Consider the following 24,401-nt stretch of genomic DNA (forward strand, 5'->3'; position numbering starts at 1 on the left):
TGACTATAATATGAGTTACTACCATATGATCAGATTCAAATTTTAAAAAGAGAACTGATTACTGTGTTGAAAAAAAACTAGGGGAACCTGGGTGGCTCCATCCTTTGAGCCACTGATTCTTGATTTGAGCTCAGGGCATGATTTCACGGTGTGTGGAATCAAGCCCCACTTCAGGCTCCACACTGACAGCACAGAGCCGGCATGGAATTTTCTCTCTCTCTCCCTCTGCCCCACCCACACTCACGCACATCTGTGGGCACTTTCTCTCTCTCACTCTCTAATAAATAAACTTTAAAAGGAAGAAAGAAAAAGAACCAGAAGGGGATAGGAGAGAGCTTGGATGGCTATTTTTTTTAATGGTTACTTTTATTTATTGTTGAGAGAGAGACTAAATAAACAGGGTAGAGGCAGAGGCAGAGAGAGAATGACAAGCAGGCTCCATGCTTGGTGCAGAGCTAGATGCAGGCCTCAGTCCCACAACTGCTAGATCACAACCTGAGCCAAGATCAAGAGTCTCACACTTAACCAACTGAGCCACCCTGGTGCCCCTCAGATGGCGATTTAAAAGTCCAGGGGAGAGCAAGTGGTACCTGCACCAGGAAGGTGGTGGTGCATGTGGAGCTATTTTGAAGTTAACAGTTAGTGTTTTTTTTTTTTTGAGTTTATTTATATATTTTGAGAGAGAGAGAGAAAGCAGGAGTGGGGCTGGGCAGGCAGAGAGAGGGGAGAGAAATAATCCCAAATAGGCTCTACACTGTCAGTGTGGAGCGCCATACAGGGCTCGAACTCACAAACTGTGAGATGATGACTTGGGCCAAAATCAAGAGTTGGACGCCAGCTGAGCCACCCAGGTGTCCCTGAAGTTAACATTTATAGTTCTTGCTGCCCCTATTGGTGGGGAAGAAGAAGAAGACTCCTAGGTTCGAGCACTTCTACCCATCATGCTTAGAGACAACAGTTCCAAGTATCCATGAAAGACGAAATACCCCTTATATCCATTTTATAATTATTTACAGCACTTTGATGTGTGTGACTGAATTGCCAACGTTCACTTGATAATTAGAGTTGATAATGAGATTGAAAAAAAATCACTCTCATAGCACCACCTTGTGGGCAGTAGTGAGAAGTTTTCTCATTGGGTTCAGTAACCTAGAGAAGACATAAAGTTCTCTAAAGAGGCTTACCAGTTATCAGCCACCCCAAGTCCTTCTTGGAAAGCGATGGGATATAAGTACATTCCAGAGTCAGTCAGGCAGAGGAAGAGAGATGCCTTATGTTTTCACTCATATGTGGATCAGGAGACCATGGGGGAGGGGAAGAGGGAAAAATAGGTACAGAGAGGGAGGGAGGCAAACCATAAGAGACTCTTAAATACTGAGAACAAACTGAGGGTTGAGGGAAGGTGGGGGAGAGGGGAAAATGGGTGATGAGAATTGAGGAGGACACTTGTTGGGATGAGCACTGGATGTTATATGGAAACCAACTTGATGATAAACTATATTTAAAAAAAATAAGTACATTCCATAGAATTAAAGCTAAACTGGCTGTCCTGAAAATAACTGTCCAGATTTATTCAACCTTGACCCCCTCTGGTTAACTTTAATGTCAAGAGTCATTGACTGAAATACCTTTTATTTAGATATCACCTGACGGCCACCTCTTATACGTGTCTGCTCCTTCCCTGGCTCCTTCCCAGGCTCATCATATGTTACTTGACTACTGACCCTGGAATTCGCTCAGTTTTAGGGCCAGCCAGCTTCCCGGTTCATATTCTCCTTAGGTGTGTTTATTCCAGACCCTCATGCTACTTCCCATCAGTGACTCACAGATATGTTTCTCTGGCTCAAGCCTCTGCTCCTAAATTCCAGGTCCTTATTTCTAACCCACTGTTCTACCTCTCCATGTGAATGTTCCATCCAAGACTGAATTTGGGACTTCCTCTTCTCCAAACCTGCCATTCTTTTAGTGTTTCTATGTGCAGTGGAGGCAAAACCTTCCAGTCTTCAAATCAGAAACTTGAAGTCATTCCTGAGTCCTCCCTGTCCCTCCTCCTCTGCCTACCTCTACAGTTAATCTCTTAGCCTTGTCTGTTATACTGGTAGGTATCTCCCCAGTGACCCACTTTGGTCTCCTTTGATTGCCACTGCTCTTCCTGGTCATCTCCTGCCAATAGCATGGCTATAGCTTCCTAACTGGTCTCTGCATCCACTCCAGGCTCTTTCCTGCCCATTCTCCACACTGTGGCATTTTTTTTTTTAAATGCAAATCTTAACCAGGCCATTAAAAAATTTTTTTAACATTTATTTATTATTGAGAGACAGCGAGAGACAGAGTAAGAACAGGGGAGGGGCAGAGAGAGAGGGAGACACAGAATCCTAAGCAGACTCCAGGCTCTGAGCTGTCTGCACAGAGTCCGACACGGGACTCAAACCCATGAACTGTGAGATCATGACCTGAGATGAAGTCAGACGCTCAACTGACTGAGTCACCCAGGTGCCCCTTAACCAAGTCATTTAAAACCTGCCAAGGTTTCCCCTGCCTCAGTCTGCAACGCCCTGTGGCAGAACCTNNNNCCCCCCCCCCCCCCCCCCCCGGCTTCTTCCCAGCCACTCAACACCTTGCTCCCTATGCCAAAGCCCCATTGCCTTCTCTGTTCCTCAAGCACATTCACCACAGGGATCTGCCCCTGCTCATCCCTCTACACTTCTCCTTAGCTTTCTAACTCAGCTTAACCATCTGCTCTCAGAGAAGCCTTTCCCTGAACTTCCAGGCCTTCATTCTAAGATATTAGAATCCCTTTCCTCTGAACATCAGAAATCCCTTCACTCTGAACAGTTATCTCAGTTTTCACGATGACATTCATGAAAGTGGCGTTCTGATTAATGCCACCTCCTCAGAAGAGCCTGAGTGCCATGAGAGAAGAGGGCCACAGGCTGATGGTGCTCACCGTATTTCTCTAGCCCCCAGCAGAGTGCCTGGCACCTAGGAGACGCAGTTCCCTGGATGAATGAACAAACGGCTGTGGCTCTAAGGCCCTGAAAAGGCAATGACAGCAGTCAACAGTATGCATCTGTAGTTTGTGTCACTTGTAAATAAGATCAGGTCCAGGCGTGGCTGAAGGCTGCACAGAGCCGGCGACAGCAGTGGCACATGCAGCCGGTGTGAGTGAAGGGATCCTTCCTGCCTGCCCTCCGGCCGGTTCCCACCTGGTCTTGTGATGCTGGTGAACAGGTACTTGAAAAAAATCGTACAAACATCTTCTCTCAGAACGAACACTAATTTTGAGGGACATACCAGTCCAGGTCAATATTGAGGGTTAAAAAAAGGTATTTGTCATCTCAAGGTCATGGTTCCACTATAGGTACAGTCAATTTAGGTAACTACTCAGAAAAATTATCTCTGTCTTCAAGCAAATAGCCTTTTTCCTGTATGTTTAAGAAGTTTCTAGGACAATTAAAGTCACTTATCTCAAGACACAGAAAGTTCAAAGGTTAACTGATTATCCCAGAACATTTCCAGCTCCTTCTAAATAACATTTTTTTCCCCACCTTAAAAAAAAACTTCCGGGTGCCCTGTTCATGAGACAAAGTAAAAACTCATTTTCCAGCATTGACATGCAAAGTGATTAATACCTTTGTACATCAAAATTATTATACTTTTGTATACAAAACATAGGTTCTTAATCTTTCCTCTCTTATTTTACTTATTTATAGATTTGTTCCAGGAATAATTTAAGACAGATCACAACACATCAAAATAACACAAATTATAAATACATTAAAAATGCAAAGGAAAAATAGGATAGGGACCGAAAATAGACTCAGAAATGAGGTCAATTAAAAAATGCCTTTTGTAAGGACTGATACCAGGGAGGGCTACCGGCTGTCTACACAACCATCCTCTCGCCCTTCTTCCTTCTACAGAGACCTGACTGTTCTGGTAACAAGGGTCCCGTTCTCAGTCCTAGAAGATGGAGTCATAGATCCCTGGCTGGACCGTTCTTGTTAGGAAAGAATGTCCTTATTGTTAGAGACACTTATAGTGAAATCTCTTACGTGTGGCTAGGAGCTTTCTCACGGAGGCACTCGGTGTTGTGTCCCATTTGTCTCTAAGCTTTCTAGCAGTCCACTCCAAGAGGGACACTTGGTTAGAAATAACTCAGAATCCATAAAGCAAAAAAAAAACAAAAACCGAAAACAAACCAGGCCTGTACCTCAGGAAAGGTGCAATATTGCTAAGGCTAAGACCAAATAAAACAAGGGTCTAAAACACATGTATTTATCCAATGTGTTTAAAATTCCACATGAGCACAACAGTGTAATAGATATACCATAATCAGCAATCCAAGCCAAATTGGCTTTCTTTTTTGACATAATTTATTATTCAAATTGAAGTTTCATTTTCTACATGTTCCTTGAGTTAAAACATTATTTGTAGAGCCAAATGAAAGTGCATTTCACAAATTAACTTGGACAATGGGTGGAAAAACTTGTTCTTAGCAATCTAACCTTTGGCTTGTGAATACAGAGCCCTAAGTCTGAACTGGCAGGCCAGTGGGGTGGGTAGGAAAAAAGTCTAGATGGTTCCCATGTATTTTTTTCTTTAGAAAGTATATGTATCTTCTTCTGTGTAATTCTTCAGAAAAAGTGCAGGCATTCAACAGGACAGAGAAAGATCATATTCTAAAAAGGATTGTTTTCCCCTTCTAACGATGATATAAGAAAAGATTCTATTTTTATATATAATTATATTTTATCTAGGAATAAGGCTCCTTTCTCAGTTTGTCTATTTGTCTGTCTATGTATTTATATTTAGCTTTTAAAGAAAAGAAACAAGCATAGCATTGGTAAAAAAGAATGTCTCCTTCTGTGTGTTTGACTTGACTGCTTGAACCAGTAAGTCAACTGCTGTAGCTGTCAGACTACCAGGAATAGGCCTCACTTCAAGCCCGAAAAATCCCATTTACTATTTTAATGACCAGGACTTGCTAATGTGGGCATGTGAAATGTAACCTTGGAAAGGAATGCTGTCCATACCAGGAAGTCTTTGGTAAGGCTTGAGTTCTTGCCATAACTAAAAACCTGATGATGCACTACTGATGACTTCATCCACAAATGAAAGCTAGCTGCCTGCTTCCATAGCCCTCAGGGAGAATCACACCAAGAAAAGGCTGGTTTGAAAATAACATGGAGGAAAGACACTTCATTTGGTCTATTGAAGAAAATGAAGGAGCTCGTCTATGCAAGTGTGGAGAAGACACCTCACAGACCCTGTGGTTCTGTAGCACTGACAGCACCCGCAGAGGATTTAATAGAGACACAAAACAAGAAAAAAAGAGAGAAAAAGTTGCTGATGGGCTTCTTCCGTGGGGTCCCATGAACGAGGACCGTAGAAGGCAATGGTCTTCCCCCGTATGCTGTATGCCACAGCTCTGACACCTCAGACATCATCGCACATATTGGCTTTCTCTTGAGAAAAAGGAAATGGTTCCATTCCAGTTGATGGTGGCTTCTCTCCACTTGGTTCTGATTACCATCTCCACTGGAGAAAACCGTCTTCCTGCTACGTGTCCATCTTCATGTTGGTTTCTTTCCCAGTGATGGGAATGAGTATCTGGGTGAGAAACAGCCGGCATTTAGGCCGTAGCCTCTCCACACCATTCCAGAGGAAGCCAGGAAGGAAGGAAAATGGGATGGGAGGACAGGAATGGGCTTATTAGGAAGCTGTGTTCCTACAACTGGCTGAACCAAGGGGGAGCCCAGTAGATGGCATGTAAAAATGCCCCATAGCAAACAACATGCCTGGTAACATGGGTGGTTGTGTTATTTTGGAACATGAATATTGATAAGTCATGTGATGTACATTCCAGCACCATGAGGTGACCCATAGAGCCAGATGGAGGTCACAGCATGTTGTCAGGAAAACCAGGAAAAGGAGGGCCCCTCACTTCTCAGTGCTTCTAAGAATACATTTACATTTTTAGGTGAAGGGTGGGGTAGTATAGTGAGGTAGTCAAGAAGTGGGCTCAAGGGCCAGCTTTGTCTATATGACATTTGAGAAGGTACTGGACATCTCGCAGCCTCATTTATTCACTGAGTATTTATTGGCGGCCTCGGTTTCTTCTATGTGAAAATAGATATCCTAGTATCTACCTCATATGACATTTGGGGGAACAAAATGGGATTACCTGTAAAGCTTCCAAAACAGTGCCCAGATGAGAATGCTTGTGATGCATGTGAGTTGATACAAAAATAATGCTTTCCTCAAAGTAGAGAGTAAAGTAGAAACAATAGTATACAGTAAAATCTTGGATTGGGAGTAACTTATTCTGCGATTGTTGTGCAAGATGAGCAAACATTTCTAATAAATTTTAACTTGATAAGTGAGTGATATTTTGCAATAGGAGTAGTACGTGATGCTGAACGTCATATGGTCACAACTGAGCCAGTGGTTCCTGAAATTCTCTTTGATGTGCAGGTGGTTTGGATTACAAGCCTGTTTCCAGAATGAATTATGCTCACAAACCAAGGTTTCATGATATATATTTTTAAATATAAATATATATTTAAAAATATTTTTTGAGGGCCACCTGGGTGGCTCAGTCAGTTAAATGTCTGACTCTTGATTTTGGCTCAGATCATGATCTCATGGTCCACAAGTTTAAGCCCCATGTCAAGCTCTGCACTAACAGTAGCCTGTTAGGGATTCTCTCTCTCCCTTTCTCCGTGCCCCTTCCCTGCTCTCTCTCTCTCTCTCTCTCAAAAATAAATAAATACGTATATATTTTTTTAATAAACATTTTTTTTAGTAGGCTCCATACCCAGCGTGGAGCCCAATGTGGAGCTTGAACTTATGACCCTGAGATCAAGACCTGAGCTGAGATAAAGACTTGGGTGCCTAATAGAATGAGCCACCCAGGCACCCCAAAATGATAATATATTTTAAGGAATGTATTGTCAGTGTCTCCCTAAATTAAGTGGGCTAGTATATATTTCTCATAATTACATAATTAGGAGCTGTACAGATAAAACATTCACTAAGATACCTTTCCAGATTTCACCATAATGAAAAGTTGCTTAATGCCACGCCTATGATGCTAAATGCCAAGAGTCCAACATCAAACCAACAAGCCGCCACCAGTAAAACCAAGGTGCCCAGTGCAGACTTCCAGTCTTAGCCTGTTTATTTCTTTGTCCAAAGGGCCAATGCTTAAAGACATTAAATGTCGTCTTTTTCCTTAGGAGTTAAAAAAATTTTTTAATGTTTATTTTTGAGAGAGAGATATAGAATGTGAGCAGGGGAGGGAAGAGAGAGAGAGAGAAAGAGACACAGAATCTGAAGCAGGCTCCAGGCTCTGAGCCATCAGCACAGAGCCCAACTCGGGGCTCAAACTCATGAACCGTGAGATTATGACCTGAGCTGAAGTCAGATGCTTAACTGACTGAGCCACCCAGGCGCCCCTCCTTAAAAGTTTAAAGGAATGGCTGTAATTGGAATGAAATGACCTGTGTGGTTGTCTGCTTCTTTCTTCCACTGGCGTGGAACCTCAAGTTCTACAGGGGCTGTGCCTTAGTTACTGTTGCTCTCCTAGTGTCTGTCACATGCCTGGCACTTCGTAGAGCCCCAAATATGCTTTCTGAACTAACCTCAGCAGAAACTTACTTCGGACCCTAGATATCATCCGATCCGTTGTAGGACAGAATTGACCAAATGGAACACACCCTCTGCCCCAATCCCTCTGGTTTTCCAGTTCTTTCCTCAGGTATTAAATGCCTTAGGCTCACAGACAAAAGTTCCTAGAAAGGGCCTTTTGGAAATTTGGTTCTTCCCTTTTTGTTTTTTTCTCTCACCTAAAACTGATTTGTTCCTCTGTGCTTTGTCTAACCCCCAGGCTCTTCTACAGCAGCTTTAGAATTCCCAGGTTGCAGAGCTTGGGTTGAGGCCTGTGGGACTCATGCATAGGTTTCACTTCGGAAATCAAGCCTAAACGTTTTTGTGCAAAGCCATTGTGAGTATCTGCACAGCCGGGAAGCATTGGCGGCCGCGTCTTTCTGAGCGCACTAAGCACTCGGCACTTGGAGTCTGACAGGCTCACCTACTGTAAGATGCACAGGCGTGTTCTGTGGGGGCTGGCCGCTGTAAAAATACAGATCAAAGCGACGCTCCACTTTCCAATCTGATAAGAGCTGCCTGTTGGTGCTAAAAAGGACACTGTAATTTCCATTGATGTTGCATAGCCAAATAGGTAATTTGGGAGTCTTTAGTCTGCTGCCCACCTGCAAGGGAAGAGGGGAATGCGGATGAATATATAGATTTTGTCACATCGCGGCAGATGCTGATCCATCATCTTGATCAAGAAAGCTCCGAGGCTTTGCGCAGGGCACTCTGCGTGCAGTATGGCTTGAAGTGAAGGCTTCCTCAGGAACGAATTTACATGTATGAATGGTGTGGTGGGGCGGTCACCCCGCAGTTTTGGGTGGCCTCCTGGAGGACACAGAACCGCCTCAGTTTGGTTTTGAAGTTAAATCGGGAACACATAAACTGAATTATAAGTGTCTGGGTGGGATAAGGGGCCTTCAATCTGTCTTTGGCATTGACTGGTGCATCTGCTCCAATGCCCCAGATAGGACGATATTTCATTTAGCAGGTGGTCAGACTTTTGGAAACACTAACCATTTAGAATATAGGAAAAAGAAAATATTTAGCATATAGAAAAATAGAATATTTTGAATATAGGAAGGAGCTTCAGGGAAGTGAGGGGAATACACACACACACTCATTTATATATACAAATATGAATAACATGTGAATATCTTCAAATGTGAAGATATACTTAGAGCTGAATATGCTAGTTTAGCATCACAATAATAATATTAAATGTACTCTTTTAACTAGTTTATCTAGTTTTTCCAGGCAACTGTCAGTTCGGCAGCTAGTGAATTAAATGGACAAAAGTACTACTCTGACAGGCATAACCCCCCACCCCCCGAGGGTAGCGTGATGTTATAGTGCATCTCTATTGACGATATCAACCATTTTATATAAAGAGGCAAGAAAGCACATATTTTTTTAAAGATTGCCATTAAAATTCATTAACGTTAAAAGCTTTTTTTCTACTTAGAGAAATAAGCCTGAGCTACATGGAAAAAAAGACACATCATTTTCATCAGATGCCAGGGAAAGCTATGGACCTTCAGCCTTGTGTGTCTTCCCATAATGGAAGGATCCAATTCTGTTTCTTTCCTTCTCAGTCCTTTGAGTGTGTGTTCAGGAACAGAATCTGTTTTATGGAAAACCCAGCTTTGGAAAATTATCACGTTTCGTAAACCCAAGTATTAAAGGCTAATAACTTGACATTTTGATTTCTCAATAGTTCTATTCAGATCTCTTCATTTTGCTTTAGTTTAAATTCTTCAGTTGTGGGTGAGTGGGTGAATCAGAGATGCTTTGTCTTTAAGATTTTCCCTTTTAGCTACCATAGAAAAATTATGTTACTGTGTTTGAAAGACACGAGCTCAGTTTTAGTTAATGATGTTAAAAAGGGTTGCAAACCTAGCACCCCATTTTGGACATGGTCATTGTAGGTGCCGGATTTGCTTATCTACTCTCATAGAATTAGCCCCTCTGGGCTGAGTGTAATATGAGCATCTCACATATCAAATGGGCAAGTCGCTCACTGGCTACATTGGAAATAAAACACAGAGGATGTGCCATTGAAGCAGCCGAATGTGTTTATGTTCCAAGAATCCACCCACAAGTTGCAAATAACATTGTAACCATTCATTAGTTGTGAAAGAAGCAGTTTCTTTCTTAGGGCTTCTTGCCTGGTCCTTTAGGTACTCAGGTTGTATGGAATCAAAGTATGATCTGCAGGACATGGAAGTATTAAGGTTGAAAAACTTGAATAAACTAATTGGGAAATTGAGAACTATTTAGAATAAAATGTCACTTATTTTGAAAGTCAAAAGAATTGGATTGTGGCTGATTTTCACCCAGTGAAAGTTCCTGTAAATTGTATCTAGGCGGAGGTAATAGAATATAGACATGTATGATAGATATTAGAGTTTTTGTAACTCCAGTATTGTAAGTTTTGTAGGCAAAAGTCACCGGGCACTCAGGTGACACTCAGCAAATGCTGACAGCACACTACTGTTACTTTATGCAACAGTGCAACCGTTTTCTTTTCTGAACTCAAAGCTACTCAAGATTTTATTAGAGTAGGAGGAAAATGAGGTAGTTATAAATATAACAGTCTCCAGCCCCCAAAGTAACCATACAGAGACTCCACACTGAGCAAGCAGAGGCCTCACTTGCCGTGAGAGATTCTGGTGAAAAGGAAAATGCCATGCATGACTGTCGAGGCAGTGTGGGCATTAACCCTAAGAGGCAAGCCTTAAGATTACAGCTGAGAACACACCTGGTTTAAAATGAGTCCTGTAGGGGCGCCTGGGTGGCTCAGTCAGTTAAGTGTCTTAACTCTTGATCTGATCCTAGGTCATGATCTCACATTCTGTGAGTTTGAGGCCTGCACTGGGTTCTGCTCTGACCGTGCAGAGCCTGCTTGGTATTCTCCTTTTCCCTCTCTCTCTGCTACCCCCTTCCCCTCAAAGTGAATATATAAACTTCAAAAAAAAGGTGAGTCCTGCAAAAACAAAACAAAGCACCTCCTGATTGAATCCAGCCAAATATTATATCACCTTCTTTTCTTTTTTTAAAGCTTATTTATTTTTGAGAGAAAGAGAGAGCATGAGCTGAAAAGGGGCAGAGAGAAAGGGAGACACAGAATCCAAAGCAGGCTCCAGGCTCCGAGCTATCAGCACAGAGCCCCATGTCAGAGCTCGAACCCACCAACTGTGAGATCATGACCTGAGCCGAAGTCAGACGCTCAACCGATTGAGCCACCCAGGTGCCCCTAGGCCCTTCTTTTCCTAGCACACCACATCATGTGTTTGACTGGAACTTTCAGTTAAGAATTTGTATTTTGGTTAGACAGTTTATCAGCTAATCCCTACCCTCCAAAGCAGCATTCTAAATATGTTTTATTGGTGAGATTCCCCAAATGCAGAATTTGTGCACGTTGCCTCATGTTGCTATGGTAAAAAGGAAATTAACTTGTGATACAGTAGTGCTATAAATAAAATACCTTACTCCTTAAGTTCACTCATTGTATAATAAGCCCAGTGAGTTTAGCATTACATGCAGCAATGAAGCCTTTCCTAACATGTATCATTTAAGCCAGTGTAAAATTACAAGGACAGGACGAAGGATGGACACATTCCAAACACTACAGTGCAAGGATTGAGTCCATGTAATTCTTTTTTTATGCCATCTAGAACAATAGTGCTTACAGTGTGCCTTTGCATAATGAGCTTGGTATTGGGAGTCCCAAGGGTCCAGTCTGGTAATTGGAATGGGAGGAGGGTGTTGGAAATTTGTGCTTTCTGCCCTGATACGTGGTGAAGATTCGTGTGTATAACTGTGAGTGGTCTGGCGCTCATCTCTGCACCTGGAACACAAAGTTGATGTAACTTCCCTCAGCGAGCTTGCAGGGATGTTGTCGTGTTTGCAGGGTGCCCCCTCAGCAAATTTGTGCCAGAGGGCCATGGGTGGAGCTTCGTATGGTGGGCGGAACTTCACGTGGTGGGCGGAGCTTCACGTGGTACTTTCGCAGTTAGATTTCTTCCTACCAGTCCCTTTAAAGGGAAATTTCAAGAGGAAAGAGGCGACGGCTGGGATGGTGGTGCGCTCTGCCAGGGCTGCCAGGGGGAGTAATTCCAGCAAGACCTAAATGGCTTCAGTCCCTTCTAAAAATCAGAGTTGATTTTTCTTCTCCGTGGCAGGTGCGAAGATAATGCGAACCTCCTAAGGCTTTCCAGATGGTGTTAGACTCAAACTGCTTTATGTTCTCACTTAGGTATTGGAACCTCACACTCAAACCTGTACCTTCAAATAGAAAAGTGACGGGAGGCTTCAAAATAGTGCCTCATCTTGTAGGTAGCTGGCTGCCTTCCGCGGGAACTGTCAGTCTGGTGGGCTCTGGGAGGGCCTTGCCATGTCATCTAATGAGAACTCCGTTCTTTTTGGTTTGTTTTTTTTTTAATCTCACCCACTGGGCTGTGACATTGGGACTGAAAGACGTGTGTTTTTGCAGTCTCTGCAATTTCCCAGAGTAAGAAGAGATTTACTTTAGGAAGATAGACACAGCATTTACAGGATGGGCTTCACCCGGACAGCACAATCTGTTAGCATGCTGGTTTTCTTTTGAACTCGGAAACCTTTCTTACAGTAGATTTTCATGATGAGTAAATACATACAATCTGCTGATAGGCAGCACACAGCCTAGGCAGGAGCCCCTAAATGCCCATAAAGTGCTGATGTACCCAGTTGGCACGTTCATGAATCCTCTGTGGAAGAGTGACCCTACTCAGAGCAGAAAGAAGGCGAGTGGCTATGGGGGTCATCAAGCCAGTGATACAGAGAGCACTGTTCTAGAACCACAGCTAGTTCTTTCTTGAGCAGACTTTTGTTCAGGTCTATGACAGAAGACTCTGAACTATTAGACTCCTGGTTACACGGCAGTTACGTGGGGTCCTTTGGTTAGCACGTCTCTGAGTTCCGCCGAGCTTGTCCTTTGGGATGTATGCTTGACAGACTTGGTCCTCCAAACCAGCAGGTGAAAGGGAGCAGATACTTTTCAGACTGTGCCCTATGTACATGTAGCGCACAATCAACCTAAATAAGTGCTTGAACCTAGAAGTCAATGTAAAAAGCTCTAGCTTGTTGAGTCCTGCCTTCTAAACCCTGTCTGTGGTTTTGCCACCATCTAAATGTTAGAGGCTGACATCAGTGTACCCATGATAGACATTACAGGTGATATCGTACACCTAAATCTACAGCCTGTGTAGATACAATAGATTACAAAAGCACTTGTGATAGAATATAATTCTAATAACTGGCATTTTGTACTTATCACTCTATCAGAAGACGAGAGAAGATGATAACGAGAGGTAGCATGACCCAGCACGCAGAGTGTGGGCTTTGAGGAAGATAGCTCTGGCATCCTGACACCGGCCCTGACACCCAGCAAGTGGCCGTGGGCAAGTTCCTATGCCTTTCTCAGCCCAGATTTTCTATTTAAAATGAATGGTCAAACTACAGACACTGGACTAAAACTAACACTTATACCTTTGAGGAGTAGTGAGGATTAAATGAAAAAAGGTATCATTGCAGTGGCTCAGAAAGAGCCTAGTGCCTAGTGTGTGCTCTATACAAGAGGCTGTAGACATGTGTATATATATATAATTGTTTTAATAATATGATGAGTTATGGATTGCTTTTATCCCCAAATAATGAGCTGATATAGAAAGAATTTTAAAAAAGCGCCTTCTGATTCAAAAAACTTTGTATACATATGTGTATATATCTAATAAAGTCATATATCTCAGCAGTTCAAGTAAGAAAAGTAACTACCAGGCAGGATTTGCTCTTTAATACATTTGTTCTGAACCCAAACTCCAAGTGCATGACAGAGACAACATAATAAACATCCTCAGGGTTTCAAGCCATTAGGGCACATTTGCAGGCAATTTTCACGGAGGGCAGGATCATAGGAGTCTCCCTGGAGAGAGAACACTGAGTCCAAGAAGGAAGGATGAAAAGTCACATGAGTCACTTTCAAAAAGATAGAAGCACTGTCGATTTGATTCCTATGTAGATTTTAAAGCTAACCTGCGCAGTTCCTCTGCTTTGCCCTGATTTCCAGTTTGTGAGCAAACATTTGGATGGTGGTCCTGTGTTGTTGGTACATTTTGCCCTCTTCTCAGCAGGAAAACTCTTTATTTTTTACCTTCAGCCTTGGCCTTTTGACTTACTTTAGGCCTCTGCAAACATCCACTTTATTATTGGAGGATATTTTAGGCTCTGCAGGTAATTTTCTTTAGAGCATGATTTAGCAGCTGAGCCAACTTGTATAGAAAGAAATAGGATCCAGAGAAAATGGTAGGCAGTGCTGGATCTCTGTAAATTCTTCGCTCTGAGGCACACACTCTCTTTCTCTCGTTCTCTCTGTCTTTTTGTGGCATACTTTTTGATATAGTCCCTTTTCTCAGAGCAACTGAGCAGCTATTTAGCAAACATCCATTTAATTTTAATTTAAGATAAGGTCTGAGATGTGTCCCCGAAGCCTTGCAGATGTTTAAAGGAGGAGAAACCTGTCAACCTTTCTGATACCAATTGAAAGAAGACACTCTTTGCAAGAGCTAGTTTTCCAAGTCTATACACATGGATTTAATCAGTCAAGTCTAATGAGATCCCCCCCNAACCAGGGCAATTTCTTCCCCCAGAGAATATTGGGCAATGTCTGGAGACCTTTTTGGTTGTCACATTGAAGGGCAGAGCTACTGGCATCCAGTAGGCACAGGCCAGGGACGCTGCTAGACCGCCCATAATGCACAGGCCAGCCCCCGCCACAAAGAAATTATCCGGTCTAAAATGTCAGTGTGGAGGCTTTGCCACCCTGCTCTAGAACAGAGGTCTCTAAACCCGGCTGCACATCAGAATCACTTGTGGGCTTTAAAAATTCCAGTGCTCAGATCCTCTCTCAACCAAACAGAGCAAGGTCATTGGCTAGGACTGGTTATGCGATTGTGGCCCTGTACAAAATGAAAACACAGGGACCCTTCTTCAAAAATTACTGATTTTAAGGTGGCGACAGCAAAGCATTCAACCAAGGGCAAGGCCTTCTGAATGTGGGCCCTGTGTGTCTACACGGCTCCTATACACAGGACCCTGATACTGTTTGGGGGGATGACCTGGGCAGTGGTAGTTTGAAAAGCCCTCCAAGTGGGCCAAAGAGTTTAACAGACACTTCACCAAACAAAATATACAGACGGCAATGACAGGGAAATGAAAATGGAAACAACAGTGAAATATGACTACACATCTATGAGAATGGCCTAAACCCAGAACACTGGCAGCACCAAAGGCTGGAGAGGATGTGGGGCAGCAAGGACTCACTCACTGCTGGTGGGAACACAAGAATGTCTACTTTGGAAGACAGTTTGCCAGTTTCTTACAAAGCTAAACACTCTTTTACTTTTTTAAGTTTATTCATTTTGAGAGAGAAAGCATGCGCGTGCATGCACACACAAGTGTGAGCAGGGGAGGGACAGAGAGGGTGGAGGAGAGAATTCCAAGCAGGCTCCATGCTGTCAGCACAGAGCCTGGTATGGGGCCGGAACCCATGAACCGTGGGATCATGACCTGAGCCAAAATCAAGAATCAGATGCTTAACTGACTGAGCCACCCAGGTGCCCCCCAAACTAAACACTCGTATCCTATATCCAGCAATTAAGCTCCCTAGTATCTATCTAAAGATGTTGAAAACTTAGGTCCACATAAAAACCTGCACATGGATGTTTACAGCAGCTTTATCCATAATTGCCAAAACTTGGAAGCAACCAACATGTCTTTTGTAGGTGAATGAATAAATAAACTGTGGCACATCAATGGAATATTATCAGTCAATGAAATATTATTTAGTCTTCCGGCAGAATACTATCCAGCACTATGAAGAAATGAGCAATTGAGGCGTGAAAAGACATGGAAGAACCTTAAACTTATATATTGTTACATGAAAGAAGCCAATCTGAAAAGGCTACATACTGTATGATTCCAACCATATGACTTTCTGGAAAAGGTAGAACTGTAGACACAGTAAAAAGATCAGTTATTGTTAGGGGCTGGGGGAAGGAGGGATGACTAGTTGGAGCATGAAGAATTTTTAAGGGCAGGAAACTGCTCTGTATCATGCTATAACGGTGGACACATGTCATTATACACTTGTCCAAATCCATACATTGGACAACACCAAGATTGTAATGTAATGTAACCTGTCGATTTTGGATAATTATGATGTGTCAGTGTAGGCTCACCCGTTGTAACAAATATGCCGTTCTGGTGAGGGATGTTGACACTGGGGGAGGCTATCCATGTGTGGGGGCGGGGAGCATATGGGAAATTTCTGTACCTTCCATTTAATTCTGTTGAGAAAAAAAATTGCTCAAAAAAATAAAGTCGGTTAAAAAACCAAACTCTCCAGGTGATTTCAATGTGCAGCCAGTGTTGAGATCACTGTTCTCTAGCATTTATTGCCTATATCCTTCCCCAAGTAATCAGTGTATGTATAGGTACTGGCATGCATAGGACTCATCACTGTATTTGGACACAGAGCTTCACAATAAGGAGATGATGAGTGAATGTGGCCAAATAAAGCACTATAGGTATCATTTATCACCTATTATTAATTTCTATGCGTGTACGCCATTTTGCCTTTCCAACAGGCTTTGGCATTCGTGATTTTGTTTGCTCTCCATGTCAGCCTGTGGTTGCAGAGCAGGTGTCGGGACTCTAGTGTGAGATGAGGAAACGGGCTTAGAGAGGTTAAGTGACTGGTCCAAGCAACACCCCTGTGAGTAGCAGAGCAGAGCCTCCAAGACAGTCTCCTGGTTTTCTAGTCGGGACTGTTTCCTACGTGTTACAGAAACTCCTTCACTTTTATACTAGGTTTGCAAAGTGTGGCACAAAGTGCCGATTGGTGGCCTGTGGCAGGAGATTTAGTGTCACAGGGATGAGCTTTAAAACAAAACATCTTGGGGTGCTGGGTGGCTCAGTAGGTTAAGCGTCCAGTCAGCTCAGGTTATGATCTCACAGTTCATGGGTTCAAGCCCCTCATCGGCTCCCTGCTGTCAAAGCAGAGCCTGCTTGGGATCCTGTATCCTGTATCCTCCTCTCTCTCTGCCCCTCCCCGCTCATGCTTTCTCTCTTTCTCTCTGTCTCTCTCTGTCTCTCTCTGTCTCTCTGTCTCTCTCTCTCTCACACACACACACACACACACACACACACACACACACAAATACACATTTATTTATTGGGGCTCCTGGGTGGCTCAATTGATTAAGCGGCTGACTTCAGCTCAGGTCATGATCTCACAGTTTGTGAGTTTGGGCCCCACATCGGGCTCTGTGCTGACAGCTCTGAGCCTGGAGCCTCCTTCAGATTCTGTGTTTCCGTCTCTTTCTGCCCTTCCTCTGCTCACATTCTGTCTCTCTCTTTCAAAATTAAATTTTAAAAGTATTTAAAAACAAATAAATAAATGTTAAAAAATATTTTTTAAAAATATTTATTTAAATATATGTTGAAAAAAAAATCATATGTCAAGTCCGTGCTTGTATAACCTTGCTGCAGAAAAGGTAACATTTACATTTTTTACATGAGTTGATTTAAAGAAAAATATTAATCAAGTAATAGCAGAGTGTAGAGCAGGTGTGGAAATATGACAAAGCTGTGAATTACCTACTCAAAGGACTGTAATGTGAGAAACACTGTTTTAAATCTTGTAGTTTATCAGGAGAATATAGTGAAATAGCAGGAAAAGCTTTGTAATAGTAGACAAAGCAGTAAAATTACTCCATTTTCCTCCAAACTAAGTCTTGGCATCTTCTCAGGCTAGGATGGGTACAGAGTGCTTGACCATGGACATCAAGGGACCATGTGTGGTTGAAAAAGAAGAAATATACATAAAATGAAATCTGCAAGTCCCTTATTTGTGGCTTAGTTTTTCTATTTATTATACGCATCAAATTCTAAGAGGAACTTCTAGATTATCTGGGACTGAGTGATTAGGGTTTTATAACAATAACAAATCCCATCTCTGTCCAGGGTATATTCAAAGTATGGCCTCTCACATTCATATGGTAGAACTCTCTTTGCATCCATTAAATATAATGAAGGGCATACATTCATTGACTGTACAGATATCTGTGTTAAATGAGAAAAGCAGATTTCAGAAGAGTAGGATAGAACATACTTATATAAGAAAGAAAAAGAGAAGGAAGCGTTTCTGAAAGGACTGACCCCTGGGTGATGGGATTGGGTTCATTTCTTTTACTTTTAGCTTATCTGTCACTTCTCCATTTTCTATGCTGGGCCTAGATTTCAAGCTCAAGGAATAATAAGCAAACTTTTAAGCACGCCTGTATACAAAATGTACTTAATTCTGCTATGGTCAAACTCTACTTTTTCTGATGCCATCAGACACATGATTTTGTAGGTGTAACGAGATGTGGATTCATGAATAAGGCATTGCGGCTGGAGCCAACAGTAGCAGGAAAGACGAGTGAAGCTTGGATATAAAAGGATCTTATAAAGCGTGGAGTCCTGTGCACACAAAAGAGATTTTGAGTTGACCTGGGAGAGTGCAGGACAGACAGGCACTGAGCAGCAGGGCCCTCGTTCAGTGCTGGTGATTGGGAGAGGTTGGGGGACGTTTGTCACTGTCTTACTGGATTACATCCTAGTTAATTTCATGGCCGCTCCAGAGAAGTGGTGCTTTTCACAGCACCTGCGTTGCCTTCTCTGGGCTTTAGGATGAAGATCTTTGCGAAAATATCACAGAAGCATCTCTGATTTGTGGTTTGGGGTGAGTATATTTGCTTTCTCCCCCTCTCTCCTGTTTGTTTTTACAGAATCACATCTTAATTCTCTGACTATGTTTTTCAGCAGCACATTCTACTTTCTGATTGTTAGAGATTGTCAATCCCCTGAGTTGGCAGTCTTTTTGAGAAGAGTTTCCTGAGGGGGAGCCCCTTTTTTTACCCCAGTGATTTTTTTTTTAAAGCTTTAAGCAATATATAGAAAATATGCATTCATTTGCATAAATGCAGGATTAGGAAGATACCCACCAGCTACTGACAGTATTGATTTCTGAGAAGGAGGCCTGAAGCTGGGTGGGGATAAAGGGGACTTTCCCTTTCTCCCTTTATATTTCAAGTACTGTTTTTCAAAAAATTATTTGCATATTACTTATATGATCTAACCTGTCCTCTATATGCATAAAATATATAAAATAAAATATGATGCAAGTACAGCAAACTTAGATATTTACATTTAGACTCTGAAAGTCATTCTGTGTACATGTATATGGTGGGTGGGCAAAGTTAGCTCAGATTTTCATTGCCTTAAAATCGACCCTAAAAATATTGACAAAATATTGACACGCTGGTTGTGTGGTTGAGAATCAAAACACACTCACCTGTGAAAGCCTGTCACCCTCTGAGGTATCCTTACCCCATCGCAAATATCCGACATCACTGCGGGTCAGGACCCCATGTAATATTTCTTGACTCTTTCCTTTCTGACAGCCATTAAAGACATTTGGACTTGCTCTTCCAGTTAAAATCATGTTCAAAACTGCCTAGACAACACATTTTACAAATACTTATATTTTAGGGTAGCAATGACAAAAGGACTTAAGTTCTTTTTTTCTTTTAATTATTCACTGAAAGATCACCGGTTTTACTTAAAAGAATGAAATCACATAATACGTAATTCACGAAAAACATGTTGTCAACGTTTGGTAGGGTTGAAACAGAGTGTATTGACTTTATTTCTGGAGCCGTGCAACGTAACTCCCCATGTGCCCCACTTAGATCTGACTGCCCGCCCTCCCTTTACATTTCTCATAAACTCTGGTTTCCATCATTGTGGTTTAAGAAGCAATAAGCTAAGATGTTTTTATAGTACTTTTCTTTCCATGATTAGGGATTCCTGGTGGGTCCTGTCAAGATATTTCCTGACAGGTCTGTAGAACATCAGGAATGTGGGGCTCAGAGGGAAACTGGAAAGACTGTAATGGAAATGGAAACATAGATTCTGTTAACAAACCCATGTTAGCATCTTCTCAGCCTTTCATATAACTCAACCACTCTCCACTTCAGGAGAGAACATGCTTAATTGAAAAAAAAAAAGTCTCATTCGGATCCTATAATAGAAAGACAAAGTTTCTCAACCTACCTGCCTGCACCGGAAGCCCCCAGCACTTGGTTGAAGCAGATGAGTGGTAGAGGCATCTAGGTCCTTCTGAAGCCTGCAGAATGCAAGGTGCCATCAGCCTCCGGTCAGAGACAATGACCGCACCAGGAACCCGCAGCCTTTCCTCCCTCCACCTCCCCACACTGGATTTGCCTCGTCCCTGTCCCTCCCATGTGCCTTGCACCTTTCCATCACCAGAAAGGCTTCTAGGACCTAGGCTGCAGAGATGATGGGAAAAGCTGTGGATACAGTGGGGGAAGCCGCTGACAGGTGGTGAGGGGGAAGGGCGAAGTGACAGATCTCACACATTAGGATCCCGGTGTGTGTGCTCTGGGTGGGTGCTGGGCTCAGTGGAGAAATTGTTTGCTCTGAGTGACAAGGGACACTTGGCTTAGGGTAGTGACACATGACCGCTTTAGAGAGCGCTAGCTCAAGACAGAGTTGAACGGACTGCTCAAGTGGAAAATACTAGTTTGGGGGTTAAGCCCATTTCTTGACTGCAGAAGGGCTGCCTCTACTATTTCACCAGGGACCAGGGCTTGGGGTCCCACCTCAGACAATAGAAAGTCCAGGCAGAATGTGGCTCTTGGTCTTGCCCAGGGACAGGTGCTGAGTACTGGTAGATGAGCTGTAATGTGTTCTTGAACGAACCTCTTCAGAGGACTGAAGCCATGCCCTTCTTTTATTTAAAAAAATTTTTAAGCTTTTTAAGCTTATTTATTTATTTTGAGAGACAGAGACAGAGAGAGAAAGAGAGAGAGAGAGAGCATGCAGGAGGGGCTGAGAGAAAGGGAGAAAGAGAGAATCCCAAGTGGCATCCACATTGTCAGTGCAGAGCCTGATGTAGGGCTCAGACTCATAGACTGTGACATCATGACCTGAGCTGAAACCAAGAGTCATAGGCTTAACCAACTGAGCCACCCCTTGAGTCATGCCCTTCTTGAATAAGAACTAAAAGCTTGGGTCAAGCATGGTGAGTGCCTTGGTGGCATCAGCTACAATTCAAGGGAGCATTGTCCTAAATGTGGCATCACTTTAGGTGGTATAGATATAAGCATGTAAAACACCATATAGTGGATGTGCTTAACACATTCTTCTTGAGCACAGAAAATACATGATTAAACAGATATTAATGTTTAGGAAGAAGTTAATATTTAAATTTGTGTTGATCTAAAGAAAACTGTTAAGCAAATAATAATGCAGACCACGAAAATGTGATGATGTTATGCAAAAGACAAGTGTTAGGAGATTTTTGCTTCAGGGCTTTTAACTCCTCCTTTCTAGAGACTCTCTATCTCTCTCTGATTCTCTGAAAGGTCATCTTCCTTTCAGAGCCCAGAAGAAAGTACACTTCTTCTGAGAAGCCTTCCTTGATTAGTCTATCTACTGGTGACACTTCCTCCTCTGGAATCTCCTAGACTCCTTGTCTTTGCACCTCATTTGGTACATTATATACCATCTGTGACATGTCCAGTATCTCTTTATATATCTCCTGTCTTTCCCAGACTGGACCCTGATGGAAGTCAGGCCATCTTTTCTTTCATTTGTGTTTTTCACTGTGCCAAGAACGGAGCTTTGCATATCACAGAAACAAGATATATACCTGTGGGTATATTTTATTGTGCATGTAAATAATAAAATACTTTTATTATGAAAACTATACAAATACGTTTGGGTGTTTTATCTGTCAGTATTTATAATCACAAGTAGAAAGAAGCCACCCCTGTACTAGAAAAGCAGATTCAAACCTTTCCGATCACATCCACTCACCTGTTAATATGGCCAAACTGACACTACAGAAAAGGAAGAATCAAGAGAAGAGCATCCACTAGGAGAAAACTGTGCTCAGGTTTCCAATAGGGCATGAAAATATTTTCTGATGCAAGAGTATACTGCTTTTGGGATCGCTGAGCTATAGGAAATACCGGTGCAAATATTTGCTGAATTTACCTTTCAAATGTTCTGGAGCAGATCATGCTGTAAAGAAACAGGATGACCCCGTGGCTTCCTTCCTCTTGGAACTATTTGGGGGACAAAACAAACGCATGTTTACCTAAAAGCAGTGTGTATGTATATCTCCAGGCATGAATTCAAGGATTTATAGCCTAAGAAGATTGTTGTCTAGCTGCTGATAGGACAGCGTCCCGAGGCCGTCTTCACTCTCGGATGCATTTGTCTTCCTCGTTCAAGGTCTGCCCTTGGCACTGTCATTCTCTTGCTTTTCGACCTATTTTTCTTTCCTCCACTTCTATCACATGATTGTCTTCAAATCATGGCCAAGATGTAGTGTATCTTTCCTCTCCATTTTTCCAGCATCCATCCTAGCTCAGGCCCTTGATGTGCTCTTGGCTGGCCCCCTTCCCAGCCTCTCCTTGGTCGGGGCATCCCTCCCTCCTCATTGCTTTATAGAAATACCTTTGGAGTTACCCAGATCTAGGTTCAAAACGAATTCTACCATGACTCCTAGGTACTAACATGTTTGAGTTTCAATCACCTCTTCTGCAATTTCAGATAAATTGCAGCTTTGTGGCAAAAGTTAAATGAAATAATGCACAGTACCTACCTTAGTTCTTGGAACATGCTAGAACCACAGCAAAATTATTATCTGTCCCTTTTTAAAGCACTTCTCCCCTCTCTCTTTTCTTGGCAAGGCTATTTTTTCTGCTCAAGAGTTTCCAGAAATGCCCTGTGATCTCCAGGATCAAATCCAAATTGCCCAACTAGCATTCAGGCAGTAGGTCTTAGCTTTGTGTGAATATTCCTGCCTGCTGAAGAGAAACTCCTTGGCTGGCTTTCCAGGTTCCCAGGGTTAAAGCATCTCCTTTAAAGGCATTGTATCAGGAAGGCTTCTGCTAACGTGCAGGTGCTTTCCCTTTTATGGATTAATCTGTCCCCGTCGCTCTCCGTGACCTGGTGGGGGCAGGACCCTCAGGCAGGAGCAAATTCCAATGCAATGGGCATCAGACAGGAACCCAAATGGGTACGCCACAGAGTGCGAGAAATGAGGAGAGGTGGGTTCTGAGGCAAACCGGGGTCACCGGTATATTTGTTTCCGGTTGCTGCCGTAACAAATTACCACAAACTTGGTGGCATAGAACAACACGAATTCATTGTCTTACACATTTGGAGCTTTGAAGTCCCAACATGGGTGTCACTTCTTGAATCTGATTCAAACTGCTGGCAAGCCCCTGTTTCTTCTGCAGGCTTTGTGGGTGAGGCTCTTCATTTCCTCTTCCAGTTTCTAGAAGCCATCCTTATCCTTGGTTCATGACCCCGAACTGTGACCCTACCTGGCAACCCCTCTTCTCCCTCTGCTTCCCCTTGTCACACCGCTTTCTCTCTCCTGTCATCCACTTTTTCCTTATAAGACTCTTATTATTAATTTACCCCCCCCCAGGGAAAATTCAAGATAATCTCCCTGTTTCAAGGCCTTTAACTTAATCACACCTTCAGAGTCCCTTTACCAGATAGAAAGCATCATTCAGCCTATCACAACTTGTCCAATGGAAGTCGCTGCCCCCATGTCAGCTGACTGAGGACATGACAGCATATAGGTCTAGTGGAGCCAGGGTTTCTTATTTTGGGGGGAAAAAGCTAAAAATCCAGGTTTTTATGTGGACTTTCCTGATTGTTTTTGAAGAGTGGCTGAGTCAAATGTGTAAAAATACGGCCCTGTGTGAACCCATGCTGCAGATCCCATATGATAGGTGTATCGGTTTCCTAGGGCTGCCGTAACAAGGTACCACAGAGGTGAATTGCTTGAAACAGTAGAAATGTATGCTGTCACAGTTCTGGAGGCTAGATGTCTGAAGTCAAGGTGTCAGAGCATGGCCGTACTTTCCCTGAAGGCAGAAGGGAAGGAGCCTTCCTTGTATCTTCTAGCTTTGGGGGGTCCTGGCAATCCATGGAGTGCTTTGGCTTGTAGGGCACATCACATCATGGAGTCCTCTCCACATGACTGTGTCTGTGTCCAAATTTCCTTCCTCTTGTAAAGGGGCCAGTCACTGCATTAGGGCCGACCCTAATCCAGCATGGCTTCTTCTTGACTTGATAACATTTGCAAAGACCTCTTTTCCAACTAAGATCCCATTCACAGGCACTGGGGGTTAGGACTTGAACATATCTTTTGGGGGGATGAAATTCAACCCATAACAATAGCTCTACTATTATCCACATGTAGCTCTCAGACCTCTGTCTTGGAATTTCTGTCTTAAGATGAGACACAGGATTGGGACATAGTTCTGGTGCATTTTGATAGTGAGTGGGTGTGGTAAAGGTTTGGCAAAGCAAATCATAACGTGCAGTCCCTGCTCAGAGGTGCCCTTGAGAAGAGTATCAAGTGCCTTTGATGGAACATGCCATCAAGTTCCCCCAACGCTAAGGAAATGGTGCCAGCACTTTCCCATAGAGGCTATGGCAATAGTCAGCATGGGTCTGTTTGACACGGTAGCTCTTGCATCAGGCTCACCCACGCCACACAGTCAGCCTCTGCTTAGGGCCTTTATGACTTCTTCCAGCTTGACTCTTCTTAG

General features: G+C 42.9%; 1 protein-coding gene and 1 long non-coding RNA gene across 2 annotated transcripts in view; one reads left to right on the top strand and one right to left on the bottom strand.

The window, feature by feature from the left end:
- Window positions 1–24,401, top strand: part of LOC144233110 (uncharacterized) — a 126,999-nt gene that overhangs the window by 50,380 nt on the left and 52,218 nt on the right. The gene's annotated exons all lie outside the window — the stretch shown is intronic.
- Window positions 5,447–24,401, bottom strand: part of MINDY4B (MINDY family member 4B) — a 36,710-nt gene continuing 17,755 nt past the window's right edge. Inside the window, exons 8-12 of the mRNA XM_077765917.1 lie at window positions 21,820–21,890; window positions 19,852–19,924; window positions 19,091–19,252; window positions 8,096–8,276; window positions 5,447–5,613 (exon numbers count right to left, since the gene is read on the bottom strand). Coding sequence (XP_077622043.1) covers window positions 5,447–5,613; window positions 8,096–8,276; window positions 19,091–19,252; window positions 19,852–19,924; window positions 21,820–21,890 — 654 coding nt within the window. The remainder of the gene's footprint in view (window positions 5,614–8,095; window positions 8,277–19,090; window positions 19,253–19,851; window positions 19,925–21,819; window positions 21,891–24,401) is intronic.

This window comes from Crocuta crocuta, unplaced genomic scaffold (assembly GCF_008692635.1).
Source record: "Crocuta crocuta isolate KB4526 unplaced genomic scaffold, BGI_CrCroc_1.0 scaffold54, whole genome shotgun sequence".
Classification (NCBI taxonomy): domain Eukaryota; kingdom Metazoa; phylum Chordata; class Mammalia; order Carnivora; family Hyaenidae; genus Crocuta; species Crocuta crocuta.